This window comes from Maylandia zebra, linkage group LG7 (genome assembly GCF_041146795.1).
Source record: "Maylandia zebra isolate NMK-2024a linkage group LG7, Mzebra_GT3a, whole genome shotgun sequence".
Taxonomy (NCBI): domain Eukaryota; kingdom Metazoa; phylum Chordata; class Actinopteri; order Cichliformes; family Cichlidae; genus Maylandia; species Maylandia zebra.
The window spans coordinates 30,463,865-30,479,572 of NC_135173.1; the positions used below are offsets into that span (position 1 = coordinate 30,463,865).

The 15,708-nt window shown below is 45.0% G+C and overlaps 1 protein-coding gene across 5 annotated transcripts; it reads left to right on the top strand.

Moving 5' to 3' along the window:
- Nucleotides 1-235: 235 nt before the first annotated feature.
- Nucleotides 236-14,599, top strand: dmtn (dematin actin binding protein). Of its 5 annotated transcripts, XM_076886227.1 has the most exons (17): nucleotides 238-688; nucleotides 2,569-4,699; nucleotides 5,451-5,499; nucleotides 5,845-5,925; nucleotides 6,357-6,500; nucleotides 7,537-7,593; nucleotides 9,275-9,383; nucleotides 9,816-9,860; nucleotides 9,941-10,075; nucleotides 10,165-10,265; nucleotides 10,347-10,452; nucleotides 10,546-10,601; nucleotides 11,067-11,112; nucleotides 11,787-11,788; nucleotides 12,454-12,519; nucleotides 12,964-13,044; nucleotides 13,312-14,599. In XM_076886227.1, the coding sequence occupies exons 3-17, from the start codon at nucleotides 5,491-5,493 to the stop codon at nucleotides 13,423-13,425; spliced, it is 1,152 nt and encodes a 383-aa protein (XP_076742342.1). In that variant the 5' UTR covers nucleotides 238-688; nucleotides 2,569-4,699; nucleotides 5,451-5,490; the 3' UTR covers nucleotides 13,426-14,599. The 5 variants fall into 5 exon arrangements, 1 of the variants encoding a protein (XP_076742342.1); XR_013099438.1 differs by lacking the exon at nucleotides 13,312-14,599 and having other exon boundaries at nucleotides 237-688; nucleotides 2,569-4,442; nucleotides 4,601-4,699; nucleotides 11,369-12,519; nucleotides 12,964-13,034; XR_013099439.1 differs by lacking the exons at nucleotides 11,787-11,788; nucleotides 12,964-13,044; nucleotides 13,312-14,599 and adding an exon at nucleotides 11,369-11,518 and having other exon boundaries at nucleotides 236-688; nucleotides 12,454-12,500.
- Nucleotides 14,600-15,708: the final 1,109 nt, after the last annotated feature.

Below are 15,708 nucleotides of genomic sequence, written 5' to 3' on the forward strand. Positions count from 1 at the left end.
GAACACTGATATTTAACATGTTATTGTTATTGTCAGTGCTGGTAGTATCTCACACCATCAGGCCAACATTTGAACATTTGATCTGAAAAATGTACCTGATGTAAATAAATAAATAAAATCTATATCCTCTGTAAATAAAAAATAATAAAATAAATAAAAACTTGGGAGTGGCTTTGCTTTTTTGGCAGACTTGGGCTTCCACAGTGGGTGGTACATTGTGCTGTCATTTTTGTAATCAGACGTAATATTTTCCCGTGTTAATCAGATAAAGAGTTCCCTCTGTTCACTGTAAATGTTTCTTGTTTAGTGTCTTTTTTGGTAAATCAGGTGAGGTTGGTGTTTTTTTCTGGCTCTTTCTGATTGGTTGCAGCATGAAGCTTCGGTTTCTCGGTGCTGAGCTCCTGTTTTTACGTATTTATGATTTTATTTAATGCGAACGTCACAAACGTTTCCTCCCCCCGCGGAGCTCCACAGTGGACCGACCCGGGCAACAGGAAAACATCCTCCTCCTTCTCCTCCTCCTCCGTCTGGGGTCACAGCAGCCCCCAGCCCGGGCTTTAAAACCAGCCAGCCGCCACATCCTCATTTTTCTCCTCCCTCCACCCTTCCTCCTCCTCCTGTCGGGGCTGTGAGGACGGAGCGCCTCCTCTCCTCTCATCTCCGGTCAGCCTGATTCTCCTGCTCGGAGGTAAGATCTCCCTCTGTGCGCTTTTCTGTTTTTCTCGCGTCGCTGCAGACGCACTCGTCTCCTCCTCACCCTCCTCTTCCTCCGTGTAATGAAGCCTCAGATCGGCCACATGACCGCAGAGCTCCTTCATCCCTCCGCTGCACCTCAGCTCGGAATAAAAAACAGCGTCTCAGGTTCAGTGTGTGTGTGTGCGTGTGTGTGCGTGTGTGTTCGGGCCTCAACCGGCTCTGCTCCTCTTAGAGGAGGAAGGAGATCTGTCGGTATGATGTTTTGATGGGGGGGGGGGGGTCCTGTGAGATGTAGAAAATAAAGACAAATGATTATGATGAGGAGGTTTAAAGCCTCCTCCAGGAGGGGAGCAGCAGTTGCTTCAGTCTCTAAAACATGAGGGAATGATGAAAATGCTACTGCTGCTCCTGGAGGAGGCAGGAGGAGCTCAGCGTTTACCTCCAAACAGATTAAGAGGAGCTGCAGGTGTGTTTGGTATTTATGGCTCAGCTGTTGGTCAGAAAGTTACACCTGGCCCATTAGAGGCGGAGCTGAGTCAGTCAGGGATTCATGAGGCTGTCTGAAGAGATAGTAGAACAGCTGCTCTTTGGGCCAGATGTGGTGATGATGTCAAAGCAGAGCTAACATCTGGGACATTTAAGGCTGCGCTGAAGCAGCCAGAACGCCAATCGTAGCCCAAACACCTGCCGCTGAGGACCAATCGTCATCATCGCTAACATTCCTCATGCTCTCAGAGATCCTGGACACCTTCTGAGAGCAGCTGCGACGCTCTGGCACTGATCAGTTCTATTATCGGTGATTGATCAGAGAAACTCGATCAGTTCAATCCACAAAATGTCAGAATCGGTGAAATGCTCTCTAACAGGAAGCTGGATCAGTCTCTGGAAGTCATTTACTGATCATCACTGAACTGTTGGAGTGAAGAGGCTTCTGGGATGGGAGCTGAAACATTTTCAGGAAACTTACAGAATTCCAGTCGATTTCTCCTAGCTCCTTAGATTTGAGCTGTTGATTCATCAGCTGATTGGTTTATTGGTTCTGGTTGTTTACAATCATGAGTCCAAGAGCTCCCAATAAAATCTGATCTCAGATTTTAGATGGAGAAGCTTTCAGTCAGTGCCTGGAATCTGCCAATCAGGTTGGAGTTCAGGGTCAGACCTGATGTTCTCTGAGGCGGAGTGGGGATGACTCCTCTGACAGAGTCACCGTGGTGGATCCTTCTGAGTGTTTCTGTAGCTTCTCAGTTAGAAACCTTCCAGTGTTTCTCGTTTGACTTGTATTTGGTCTGCAGCTGTTTTCATGATCTGATTCATTATTTGAGTCATTTTTCTGTTTGTTTTCTGTTCAGATGACACATTTGGACTTTTTTTAACAGAAAACAAACAGAAAACCAGTGAAAGCATGGCTGACATGCTGCAGACCGTCTATGAGTTTCCGGCCTGTGTGCTGCTGGGATGTGAATGTGAAGCAGGCCGCTGCCTGGATCCACCCAGCGCCTGTAAAGTGTGTTTAAGTGTGTGTGTGCTTGGGCTAATGGCAGATAAAAGCTCTTAGTGATAAGACTATCAGCCACACAGAGCACTCGGCCTGCTGTCAGTCCTCAGAGACACTCAGCACAGTCAAGTAACCGAGTACTTTTACTCAGCAAGCCGCTGTAACTGCAGCCTCAGCTTCCTGCAGAGAAAAGCAGTGAAGAGTGATTTAAACCATGAGCTACAGAAATAAAACAATAAAATGTCCAAAAATGATCCCTGTTATTGAAAAATAAAAAAGAGCGCTCCAGAGGGCGTCCCTCCTGGAGCCTGTGTGTGGTATCTCCTAATTGTCCTTATTTCATTTGTATTTGATTGTTTTTTTTTTGAATTTCACAGTGGTGAAAAATCCTCCCAACAGTTCCTCATTACCAAACCGAGTGATTTCTATCCAAGTCCTGCTGGAAAAACCGACCTAATCCCCGAACCTGCTCAGTGCAAGAATAAAATGTCATAAAACATAATGAAGTGAAACTAAAGCAGGAAACATTAATAAAGAATAATTCATCAAAGTCAGCCTGCTTTTAGATGTTTCATGTTTAAACATTTCACTTCCAGCTGCTCACTGTCCTCCATCCTTCAGACACGGCCTTCATCATTATTGTGCAAACACACTCAAGATACAGTCAAGGCGGCCTCACGTGGTTATTAGAGCAAATGTTATAAAATTACAATAAAACAACTAAAATGTATAAAAGCACCAAAAACAGTGATAACAGGAAACTGAGTCCACCTTAAAAGTTTAGGATAAATCATTCTTCATGTTATTAATGCTGTGTTATCTGGGGCCGGATGGCTGAGGCAGCAGCCTAAGCAGAGAAACCCAGACCATCCCTCTCTCTGGCAACCTCCTCCAGCTTATCTGGAGACACAATCTCTCCAGCATGTCCTGGGTACAGAGGAGGCCCCAGGAGATCTTACGTGCATTGTTCAAAGAAAACAGTGATGAAGAAACTGAAGCTAAAATCAGACGTGTTAAAAACCCTGGAAGGGCAGAGTTGAACCATCATCTCTGAGGTCACCGGAAATGTTTGAAACTGGATTTTTTTTTAAAATCAGGAAATCATTAGCAACAGTGTAGCCAATCAGAACAAGGAGTTTACAGGGAGAAGGTCACATGGGCTGGTCCAGATTTACCCTGCTTCAGAGCGAGGGGGGCAGCAGGGTAAGAAGTGATGCTCCCATTATGCCTCGGGCCTGTTGTACCAGCCCGTGTGGGCAGGTCTGAGGTTGCTTCAGGTGGTCAAGTCGGAGGTCAGCTGACTGAGTTGAAGGAGGCTGGTTTCTCCTTTAGAGATTCCTTCTTCCTAATGGTACAGACGTACTCCAAAAAAGATCAAGCTGGGATTTATCAAGTCCAACCAGAGATGACTTCACCCCATGGTCTGACTCCATCATTACCAAAAAACGAGCAGAAACAGAAACAAATTCTGGCCACAAAAAAAACAAAGCCATGGCCACCATTAAACTTCAGGGGCCCCCCCCTCCCCTGGGTTATGGTAGATGGGCCCTCCTCCCTGATCCTGGTTTCATCCAGTTAAAGGGGAGTTTTTCCTTTTCACCATCGGCAAGTATATCATAGGTGTTCATCTGATTGTTGGTGTTTTTACCTCACGGTAGCTCTTTGAGGCAGCCATTGCTTTGATTTGGCGCTGTATAAATTGAATTAAGGAGCTCGTTAACAGAAGCAGGTGTTTGCAGCAGGTTTCTTCTCGGCCTTTAAGATAAATTAAAGCTGCTGGATGAGTTTATACTGTTTGACCTCCTGCGGGAGGATCTGAGCGTGCTCCTGGGTAACGTTTGGAGGAGAACCATCACTGTGACTCTCACACATGTTCACAGATCAGGTTCAGCTGAGGGCGCTCTCCTCTCACTGATCTGGTGTCAGATTTTATGGTTGGACAGCGATGGAGGGGGGGGAGGGTGAAGCTGCTCTGCTGACTCTGAGGACAAGCGTAACCACAGCAGCCGTTAGCAGCGGCTGGGCGTCGCCCGGCTGGGCAAGCTGATAAACAGCAGAGGGGAGGGGGAGGAAGGGAGGAGGACAACGAGATGAAAGGAGGTGGTGGGGGACGGTCAGAGGAAGGATGGAGGATATCCTCCCCCAACTCTCATGTTGTTTAGGTAGAAGGTGTGCCCCCTCCCCTCTGACAGCCTCGCTGTGACTCTCCAGCAGTCGTCCGTCCTCAGCAGCTCCAAACACCGTCTGAGCCGTGAGTAACACCTTTAACGCTGAACGCTCGTCATCAGGACGCTGTCACACATCCTCACAAAGCTGCAGCACCTTCATATACACTCGAGCTCGTTTATCACTGTCAGACTTTCAGCATCAACACAAAGATTCAGATATTCACTTTACTGTATCTTGAAGTCACCGCGGCAACCCGAACATCACCACAAGTCTGCGTCTTCTTCCTGAAACTCTTCGCAGCCAATCAGAGAGCTTACTGGAGACAGCAAACTGAGAAATGTAAGTCAAAAAAATAAACATCACAAAAGCATGAAACTAATTTCTGCTACATAACTTTGCACTTTTGCTGTAACAAAACAAATTTCCCACCTGTGTGACTAATAAAGGTCATCTTATCTTATCTAATAACATTAAGAGAAACAGTAAAAATAAAAAAGAATAAAAACAAAGCTAATCTACCAAAATAAAATCAAAGGAAAAACAAACAGAAACTGCATTTTAAATTAGTTTTGAATTTTTTTTCCAAAAACTTCAACAAAAGCCTCTTAAAGGTTAAAAGACTTTTGATTAAAAAAAACAACGACAAATAAAGAAATAAAGAAATTAAATTAAGAAATTAAGAAATAAAGAAATTAAATAAAGAACTAAAAACTACAAAAAATAAAAAAAAATGCAGACAAAACTCTGAAAAACAAAAAAAATAAAATAAAATAAAATAAAAATCGTCTCAAAACTGCTGATCGGATGTCAATGGTAAAGGAAACAAAGGATATGAAACAAAGTCCCCAGAATGCCTCGATGCTTCTTCCTGCATCCTTCCTCCTGTTCTGTTTCCTTCTCTCTGTTTCCTCCTGTTCTGTTTCTTCCTGGATGTTTCTAGTGGTTTCAGGAAGGAAACGAGTTGACATCATGTCTGAGGCTGTGCTGTGAGAGAAATTGCTCTTCCTCTGATTCTGGATCAGATGAGTCGAGCTCGTTCGTTGGAGCAGCTGATGCGTTCACTAACCCTCTCTCTGTTTTTCCTCTGCAGCTGCTTAAATCAGGTCGGAGCGACTTCCGTGTCCACAGCTATGCAGAAGGTAATGAGTCACTGCTGGAGCTTAATCATCACCACACTTACACCTAAAATATTGCTGCACAATGAGGTTCACACTGAGACTTCAGCTCAGTGAGCAGTCTGTCACTCTGAAAGTTCATTTACACCTTAAAGTGGATGTATTGTCACTGCAGCAGCTTTGCATGATTCACAGCTCAAAATAATCCTTCATGACCATCATCTGTCTGAAACAAGCTGTTGTTGCTGTCGAGTCAGATCTTCTTCTCCTCCTGGTTTGTTTGTGGTTTTCACCTGCTCTTTGAGCTGGTGCCAATAAACTGGACTGTTTTCACTTCCTGATTGTCTCTTCTGATTGGCTGTTTGGCAGGTGGAGGGACGGGTAACTCCGGTCAACCTGCCGTCCTCGAGGGGCCCGAGCACCCCGGGGTCTCCGGCGACGGGCATTGTGGTAATGTCACACCTGCTCAGACGTTCAGATGTTCAGATGTTTATTTACTCGTTTCATCCATGGAAACATTATTTTAACACATTTCTTTATTTTACTGACATTTTCTACTTTTAGTAAACGTACTTTTTGTAAAAACCTCTGCAAAATGCAGACTTTCACCACAAGGTGGCAGCGTTTACTGTCAAAGTTCTGCATGTACGATTTTTTTGTTTGTTGAAATTTGAGCTCTGATCAGATGATTTTAGTTCTTTTAGTTCTTCTTTTATTTTTATGTTGAATGTTGAATTTTTATGTTGAGCTGTTAACCAGTTGTAATCCTACCCAGTGAAATTAAACACTTTTATACATGGAGTACTTGTATTTGTATCTTTAAGTAATCTTTGTGATGATACTTGGAGTGCTCGTGGTAAATAAAGAACTTCCTCTGTCAGGCCCGTGTCAATGACCAGGTGGTGGGCTACAGAGACCTGGCGGCACTGCCCAGAGATAAAGCCATCCTGCAGGTGGAGAGACCGGACCTGATGACCTACCAACCCCACCTGAGCTTCTCCCCGCTCGACCCGCCACGCAGAGAGGTGCGGGTTTGGATTCTTTCGTAGTTAAGGAACATTACTGCTTCACTTTTGGCTGGCTGTAGCTCAGGTGGCAGAGCAGGTCAGCCACTAATCAGAAGGTCGGTGGTTCGATCCCAGGCTGCATCCTGGCTGCATGCCAAATATCCTTGGGCAAGATACTAACCCCATGTTTGCCTACTGGTGGTGGTCAGAGGGCCCAGTGGCGCCTGTGTCCGGCAGCCTCGCCTCTGTCAGTGCGCCCCAGGGCAGCTGTGGCTACAATGTAGCTTGCTATCGCCAGTGTGTGAATGGGTGGATGACTGAATGTAGTGTAAAGCGCTTTGGGGTCCTATGGACTAGAAAAGCGCTATACAAATGCAGGCCATTTACCATTTTCAACCCTGAAATTGAAATATTTGACTTAAACACTGCTGCTAGTCCATTTGTCAAGTGAGCTGACCTCTGACCCCGACTGACAGCACTGATACAGCAGCGTTCAGGGACAGCCGACAAAATCAGAACAGACAGTTTCCATTTCAGCTTCTCCTGCCAATTTAACACTTTTCTATTATTAAAAAAACTGGAGTCACATCACTTCCTGTTTCCCCTCGATGGCGCTCATTAAAATCCTGACATCATATTTAAAGTCAGAGGAAAGGAATAATCTGGAATAATCCTTAAAGGAAGATCAGATGAAACTTTTACTTTTTAATGATCATATTTCATAGATATGCTTTAAGTTTTTTGATTTTAACTTTAATTTTCTTCATAATATACAGGGTTTTTTCTATATTATTGAGTGCACATTTATTAAAAGAATATCAGCTGAAAAAATCTGTGTGTGTGTGTGTGTGTGTGTGTGTGTGTGTGTGTGTGTGTGTGTGTGTGTGTGTGTGTGAGAGAGAGAGAGAGAGAGAGAGAGCACACAGAGGTGTGTGTTAACAGGTCATTACTGACACTAATGTAATCCTGAGGCGTGTTTGATGCCTGCAGCTGTTGGACTTTATTAAATTCCTGCAGCATCTATGATGACTGTTCATATCTGTGTTCTCTGCAGAGATCTCTGTCTCCTCCATCCACGTCTCCAGCCTTGTCTCCAACCATGTCTCCTGAGGTAAGCCCTCATCAGTCCATGCTGGTGGTAATAACCCAGCTCCATTATTCATTTCCATCCCGGTTTCTTCTACACCTTCAGGCCACGGGGATATAAACTGTTTTTAATGAAGTGGCAGTGCTTACATTTTCCACTTGTTCATTCAGGCCAGGCTTTTCTTTAATGCTCTGGTCCGGTGACCTGGAGTCTGGAACAAAGCCCCGCCCACGAGTTAACCTGACCCTGTGACACTGAGTAGACCTGCATCTGTGGTCGATAAGACTCAAACACAAGCTTTGATTGGTGGTTCATTTCTTGGTGCCACAGCATTCATTGACCTTTCTGAAACCTCAAGTGGTTCGCGACCTCGGCTTTTTAGGAAAACAGTGGTTTGTACTTGTTCTCGTCCAGCTTTTAATCGCAGCTTTGTCTTCACCGCAGTGTTGAAACCATGACACTCGCTAGCCGGGGAACAGAAGGACCTCTGTTCAGACGGCTGGAAACTCCCCTCAGTCAGAGCGCGAAGGGCAAAACAAAATAGGAGCTCCGTTTCTGTCCAGATTTAAAGGACGGGACATCTGTGCAGAAATCGCTCAGTTTGGGTCCTTTTTTAACTTTAATTAAGATTTACAGCACAAACATGTTCCACAGGTCCAGTTGGTCAAAAGTGAAATCGTGTTGTTTAAAGGAAAAACAGGATTACATGTTCGGATAAGATCAAGTAATCCAGTCCAGCTTTTTTATCTGGATTAAACCTTCAGTTTGTGTTGTTCAAAACACTGGAACAGGATCAGGATGACTTCCAAAATATCAGGATTACCCTGATCCCAGGCCGGATTCAAAATTAAGAAAAAAAATGTAATAAAGAAAAGTTATTCCAAGAAGAAAACTAGAACTGATAAACTTAAGACAATAAAAAACTTGCACCTGGACTACAGTTTTCAAACTTTGTCCTATACTTGCATTAAAATACTTGTTTTGTAAGTTTATTTATGATGCATTGCATGTCATACATGCAATATGTTTATATTTAGGACTTTAATTTTTATTCATACAGAAAACAATTATATAAAAAAGTGTGAGCTGGGAAGTAAAGTCAAGACATTGGTTTAAAAAAGGTTTTGAGTTAAGAATGATAAATACAATCATAGTAGATGACAATTAAATTATTAAAACTTAAAGCAAATCCAGCTCATTAAATCATATTGGAAAATTTTTAAATATAGTCTTTCTTTTTACCTTCTTTGAAATTATTTAAATGTTATGACTTAAGGACATCGTCCACAGTGTTTCTGTAAATGATGGTGATTTGTTGTCAGGTCAGTGAAAAAGCAAAAACAATGAAAATTAACAAATTTAATATAATTATTTAAAGTTCCTTTATTTTGAGTTAATTTCAGTGCCCCCTGCACCCCAATTAAATTACTGGTAATCCTTAAAAGTTTATACGGGATCAGAATGAACCTGTCCAGTTTTTGTGTGAACAAGAACATGAGCTGGACGAGCTGGATTACATCATCCACCAAAGGAAAACACACTACAGCCACCTGTCAGCCAAAGAGGCCACGCAGCAGCTTTGTTTTATGGGCCTCTTTGATTTAGACAAAGTTCTCACGGTCAATCGCGTGACCCATGCTGACGTTCTGACTCACTGATTGGTCTGAGCTCACCTGTCAGGTTAAAAGACTCTGTTTGCTTCCAGGTGAAGGGGCGCAGGGCAGAAAGTGAGAGCGGTTCTCCTGGAGGATCCACGCTGCAGCTGCAGGCTGGACGCAAGATCAGTACGAGCCTGCAGCATTTCCACCGACCAGGTAACACACACACACACACCTGAGGGCTGTCAGGACTCATTAATCCTAAAACCTTTCTCAACCCTGAAGGCAAAGCGGCCATGTGTCTGAGTTTGTGCGCTCAAATCAAATCACTTTTACTGTCACATCACATGTGCAGGTACTAATTCTTGTGTGCGAGCTTCACAAGCAACAGAGGTGTGCAAAAATACAATAACATAAGAACAAGCAAAATATAAGAATGGTTTACCCAGAGTTATATGAATAAATATATGTACAATATAAGAGTGTATGCGCATTACTAAATGTGTATATCTACGTGTGTGTGTGTGTGTGTGTGTGTGTGTGTGTGTGTGTGTATTTTAAAAATTAAATAGAATAAACAATAAAATAAAATCTACAGAGGTTGACATTGGAGAAACCGTACAAAAAAGTTTTTATGCATTTTTTCAGATAACGGGACCAACATTTACAGGAAGCCTCCTATCTACAAACAGGGTGAGCTCTTCCTCCTCTTCCTCACTGTGTGTGTGTCTGTCACTGCTTCATCACTCAGCAACTTCATGCTGTCTCCACAGATGCTCACAAACACGGCGAGGGCAGCGGCGTCATCCAGTCAGCAAAGTTTCCTGCAGCCCAGCCGCCAGATCCCAACCAGCCTTCCAAGATTGAGACTGAGTACTGGCCCTGCCCACCCTCACTGGCCACCATGGGTAGCACACACCAACACACACACATGTGCGCACACACACACACACCTGTGCTGTGAGGTCATTGGTAACTCTGAGGCTGAACCCCGCAGAGATTGAGTGGCGGAAGAAGAAGAAGGAGCTGCAGGAGGAAGACGAGTTTGAGGACCTCACAGAAGAAGCGAAGACGCTACAGGAACAGGAGCTGGAGAAGGTTTGTGACCGTCGCCCCCTCTTTCCAGATTCACATTTTGACTAAAAGCGTCATCTGACCCGCGGTTTTGTGGCCACTCAGATCAAGTCCAACCTGGGCCGTCTGATCCTGAAGGAGGAGAAGGAGAAAGCCGTCCACTTCAGGAGGAAGACGCAGTCATTGCCCGACAGAACGCACATGCACGGCAGTAAGAGTGCTCGCACACAGCCACCGCCTTCACATTCCCCACTTTCACCACGGAGCGCTCCTCTGACGTCTCTCTGTCCACTTCTCCCTGCAGGTTTGTCAGCAGGTGCCTCCAAGTCTCCATCACGCTCAGGATCAGGCCTGACACGAGTAAGTGCTCACACCTGACATGGTGCAGAGTGAGACCCCGAAACTGGAGTTAAACCGGACTTAGGCTCACTTTAAGTGACTTTTTTTTTATCTCACTGTAGTAAATGAATAGTTAAAACTGGAATCTGGTTTGAAGTGTTTACAACACCAACAAACATGGGCGGAGCTTCTGGACAAATGAAGCATTTTTTCTTCCTGAGCAGCCAGCAGGGGGCGACAGCTGTGGCTGCAGAAACACTTCTTTCCTGTAGACGTGTATGAAACAGCTGTTTGTGTTTGTTGGGTCAAACTTGTATAAAATTAAATCTCAGTCCCACGATGTTTCAAAATGGAGGATTAGCTTTGGTGTGAAGAATTGGCTGATAAGTCGTTGCACCGATGGAGGTGATGCCACAGTGGCTCCGCCCATCTTTAACCGCCCATGGCGTAAAGTTAACGCTCAAAAGAACTGGTTGTGTGTTGCAGATGCAGTCGGCAGAGTTTTCCACAGATGGCGATAAAGGACGGCCAGGTATGAGTCCTCGCTCACCTTTTTCATGACATCAGAAAAAAGAGCGGCGCTGCTGGTTTAATGAGTTCCTTCTGAGCGTGCAGCTCTCACAGACGATTGGTCACATGAGCCTAACGCACATCACATGAAACAAAAACAACCAGAGTTTGTAGAAACGAGTCACCTGTGAGTGTGCTGATGAACTGTGCCTGACACACCTGAGTGACATCACTCGGTACTAACCTCTGCTCTTCCTGTTGTGTCTTCTATCTTTCAGCTGCTCAGGTAAGCATGTCTGTGTGCATGACCTGTTTAACCGGCACAGCCCTGACACACCTGAGCACATTACTGGCCCCGCCCCCACAGCTGTTATAAAGGAGCACTGACTCGCTGTTGGAGCCTCTGGTGGTCGTCAGAGGAACTGCAGGTTTGGCACCTGGAAGTCAACGGTTGAATTTAGGTTCCTGCAGCTTTGCATACCTCGACATAAAGAATCAGCTCCTCTTTACCACTTTAGCACACGACTGGTCACTGTCAGACACTTCACAGCAGGGCGACTAACCCCACCCTCGTATTTCCTGCAGTCTCACGCCTCTCTAAAGCCTCACTGGTCTGTTATTGTTGGATTATTTCTTATAGAACACTCTCATTAAGTCTTTGTCTCTTTGATAGACAGTTTGTAAGGAGGCCCAGAGAGGTCAAAACACCAGAAAATTGAAAAAAGCAAAAACACAACAGAGGTGATTCAGGTGAACCAGTAATAGCAAACATACATGTACAGTACATGAATCATGTGATTAGAATAGCATCTCTCCCTCAATCAGCTCCAACCAATCCTTGGCTTGTTTACTGTCACCGTTGCAGCTTTTCATCACGGTCTGCTTCATATTGTGAGATTTTGCGATATTTTATTATTTGCTATGTTTTCTGAAGTCGCATTGCATTTGAGCTCTCAGGGCCACAGACGCTGTTCTGTGATGCAGACGCTGCAGCTGCTGCAGCTGCTGAGGATAAATCCAAACAGCACTATGAGGCAGATGTGGCGCAGACCATCAGGAGCAGGAGGGCTTTGATGGCCCACATGTCACGATCCAGCTGATGTTCACAGAGACTGTTGGGCTCGAGCTTTAACGTGTTGGACTGTAGAAAACTTCCGTGTTTTCCATGAAGGAACGCTTCAGTAAAGATACCACTGGCTTCATTTCCTGTCACCGGCTGTCTGGAACGCTCCAGGCCAGAGATGGAGAAATCCAGAATTTAGAAACAGTCTTCCTGACTTGTGCTGACAGAAGCGTCAGATTAACGTGTTGGTTTCATGTGTCGTGTTAAATCAGTCTGAGCATTTTAAATGTGTGTGTGCAGAACGGTGACACTCGCAGGGAGCGCATGGACCGAGGAAACTCTCTGCCGAGCATCCTGGAGCAGAAGGTGAGGCGCTCCCAGTCTCTGGTAGAGTAGCTCTGCATGATTCACAGTTCAAAATAAAACATATTTATCTTTAAGCTGCTCTTTGTGATTGGGAGCCAATCAGAAGAGAGCTGACTTAAAAGGGGAGGAGTTAAAACAAGGCATTTCCGATCAGATAAAGGAGGATTATGTTGAACTGTGAATCATGCAAAGCTGCTCTGTGAAGTACAGGAACAAAATTAGACCCTTTTTAATCACTTCGATTACTGATTTTACTTCTGAATTTTGTCTAAATTTTTATAATCAGTTGACGCAAACAATCAGCTGATCAGATCTGACTGGTACTGTCTCTGATATCATTGTAATACCCCTAACTTAGGTACTACTGGCTCGTTACACTGATGTGTACTTTGCAGTGTAGTATCCGAGTACTCCCTCCAGCTGATGGCATGCTGTGTATTTCAGATCTACCCCTATGAGACACTGGTTGTGACCCACAGAGGGCGCTGTAAGCTGCCTCCAGGCGTGGACCGCACTCGGCTTGAGGTGAGGGACGCTGTGCTGGGTAGTCATTTTCTGTCTTCCTTCTCAGTGTCCCAGTTGAAGCTTCTCTGTGGTAGCACTGGTTTCTCTGGTTTCCCAATTTGACTGTTTGAAGTCAGACTTGTTTGCGCGTCCCAGTTTAACTTTAGAACTGGTTTACATAAACTTTTTTAGAGGTGGGACTGGTTCCAGTCCTCCCAGTCTGAGCGTCGCTGAAGCACGACTGCTTCACTGGAGGTTTTAACTTCTTCTTCTTCTCCTCCCTGTCAGCGGCACCTGTCCCAGGAGGAGTTTGAGCAGGTGTTCGGGATGCCGATGGCCGAGTTTGAGCGCCTCTCGCTGTGGAAACGAAATGAACTGAAGAAGAAAGCCTCGCTTTTCTAACAGGAAGTGACCTCATCCCAACAAATACTTGATGAAGGTTTTAAAGTAGGAGGGGTTCAAATAAAATATCCAATCAGCAGACACACACAGAGCCAATCACCTCACTCCGATACGTCCTCCATCTTACTAACCGTGCTCCTGGAAGCTCGCCGAGGAGCAGACCAGTCCTGGTTAACCTTTTACTGCGACTAACCTTAATCGATACACTGATTACCTGTGCCGCGCATATAATCACCACTGCTTACAGGTCACCACATTATCTTCATCATCTTCATCACATGTAATCTCTGTAGCTCTGTCTCCTCACGTGGATTATTCCCAGCTCCGGGTCTGATCCATGTCAGGGACCTGCTGCGGGTCCCTCAGATTTCACGCCATCTTCAGGTGTTACGCTAACATGAAGCTGCTTCACTTTCATCCTTGTAGTTAGACAGTTAGATGGGATTATTAGTGTGATAGTAAAAATGAAAATGACCTCTTACAGCTTTCCCAATCATTTCTAGGTCTAGGAAAGTCATTATGGACACCTCGTAAGGATTTGTGGAAAGAACAGACCTCAATCTCCAGCATATCCTGGGTCTGTTAGTCAAACCTCAGGTTCAGGAGGATCATGATCTTTATTTAGAGAGCTTTCTTTTTAGTGACGGCCCGTTATCACGGAAGCCTGCAGCTCTTCCACAATCCTTCACAGATCTTCAGAGCAGCTCTGGGAGTTGCAGAGGCTTCAGGAAGTCTGAAACCCACCGGGCTGCTTCAGGCTGGCTGTAATTCCCCTGGAGGCCCAGCTGAGGGCGCTCTAAGCTTGCCCAGCCTGTTCTGTCAGCTGCAGAGAAGCAGGCTGCTCGTGGTGGTGATTGTGGTCCTGCAGCTTCATGGTAGCAGTCCGGGTCTAACAGCTGATTGTAATGATTAACCACATGCAGCTTTTATTTATTGGATGATTGTATTTTTTCTGCATTTGTCTGCTACTGTGAAGCGTTTTATTTTGGAAATCTTGTTGAAAATATTTTTGGCTGTATAGTTTGTTTTTAAATATTACTCCACGTGGAGTTCAGACCACACACACCTGCAGTTCCTGCTAGCTCACCTGGTGTCACCTGTGCCGTCTCATCCGTCCCTCGCAGTCCTGTTTCTGTCCTCTGATATAACGGAGACCAATAAACTTGCAGAGTAACGTCTGTCTCTCGAGTCTTTTTTCCACACATTTTCACCATAAAAGTCCTCCGTACCTGCATACCAGAGCTCAGACTGGAACCAGTTCCAACCACACGGCTCAGGGACAGGACTGGTTGTCAGTGTCGAGGCATTCACACATTCAGAACTGGGTTCTTACTTAGCTTCCACTTTTATCATCCTATCACAGTTTTGACCTCCACCTCTGGCTCGACCCCACCCTCTCTCTGGATCTTTGGGTTTTTCTGCCTTCATCATCATGATGATGATGATCACCACCACCACCATCATTATCCAATGTCCAGTCTACATCTCTCCCCAGCAGGGATGTCGAACTCATAGCTGCTCCCTGCCAGTGTGAGAAGTTTAACTGAACATGAGAAAGTTTTTCCACACGATGAAAAAAAAATGCCGTCGCAGGAAGTGAAAGAAATCTGTCAGCGCGACTGTTTGAGCTTAAACTGAGAAATGTGTAAAATTACAGCAAAGCTCTGTAATTTTAACACAGAAAGTTCCTGTTCATTCACAGTGAAAGTTTTTATATTCTTTATTCATTTATAATTTTTCATTTTCCAAAGACATCCAGCGGGCCGGATCAAAGACTTTCCCGAGCCAGATCTGGCCCTTGCACCTTACGTTTGACACCCTTGCTTTTACTCATTGAACACAAAGACGGGAGTCAAATCATTTACACTGAGCTCACAGCACTAATGTTGGCAGGAAAACACAGCCTGAAAGGTCAAAGTTCATCTGAACACCTCTGTGTGCTCATCTCCTTTGGTTCTCCAGAAGTCCAAGCAGCAGATCTCCTGCTGTGTCAGGTGTGACCGAGTCACAGGAGATTGGAAATGCCTCTTCCTGTTACTACAGCGTCACACCTCCCAGCTCGCTGTTGACGGTTTCTGCTGTGAGCAGTCCAAACACCCCCACCACCATATTTTATTTTTTTAATTATTAAATTGAATCATCGTCAGCCTTTCCCGCCTGGCTGCGAGCTACTTCACGTGGAGTGAGCAGCAGGTGATGATGTGGAGAGTCTGCGTTGCTTGGTAACAGATAAAAGCTGCACAAAGGACCACCTCCCACGCCGCACTCTGATTGGCAGCTGCT

Bases quoted from the DNA above. Each gene is read 5' to 3' on its own strand.
- dmtn (XM_076886227.1), top strand. The intron at 9,384-9,815 runs GTAACACACACA...GCATTTTTTCAG, and splicing joins GCAGCATTTCCACCGACCAG to ATAACGGGACCAACATTTAC. The intron at 10,266-10,346 runs GTTTGTGACCGT...GTGGCCACTCAG, and splicing joins AGGAACAGGAGCTGGAGAAG to ATCAAGTCCAACCTGGGCCG.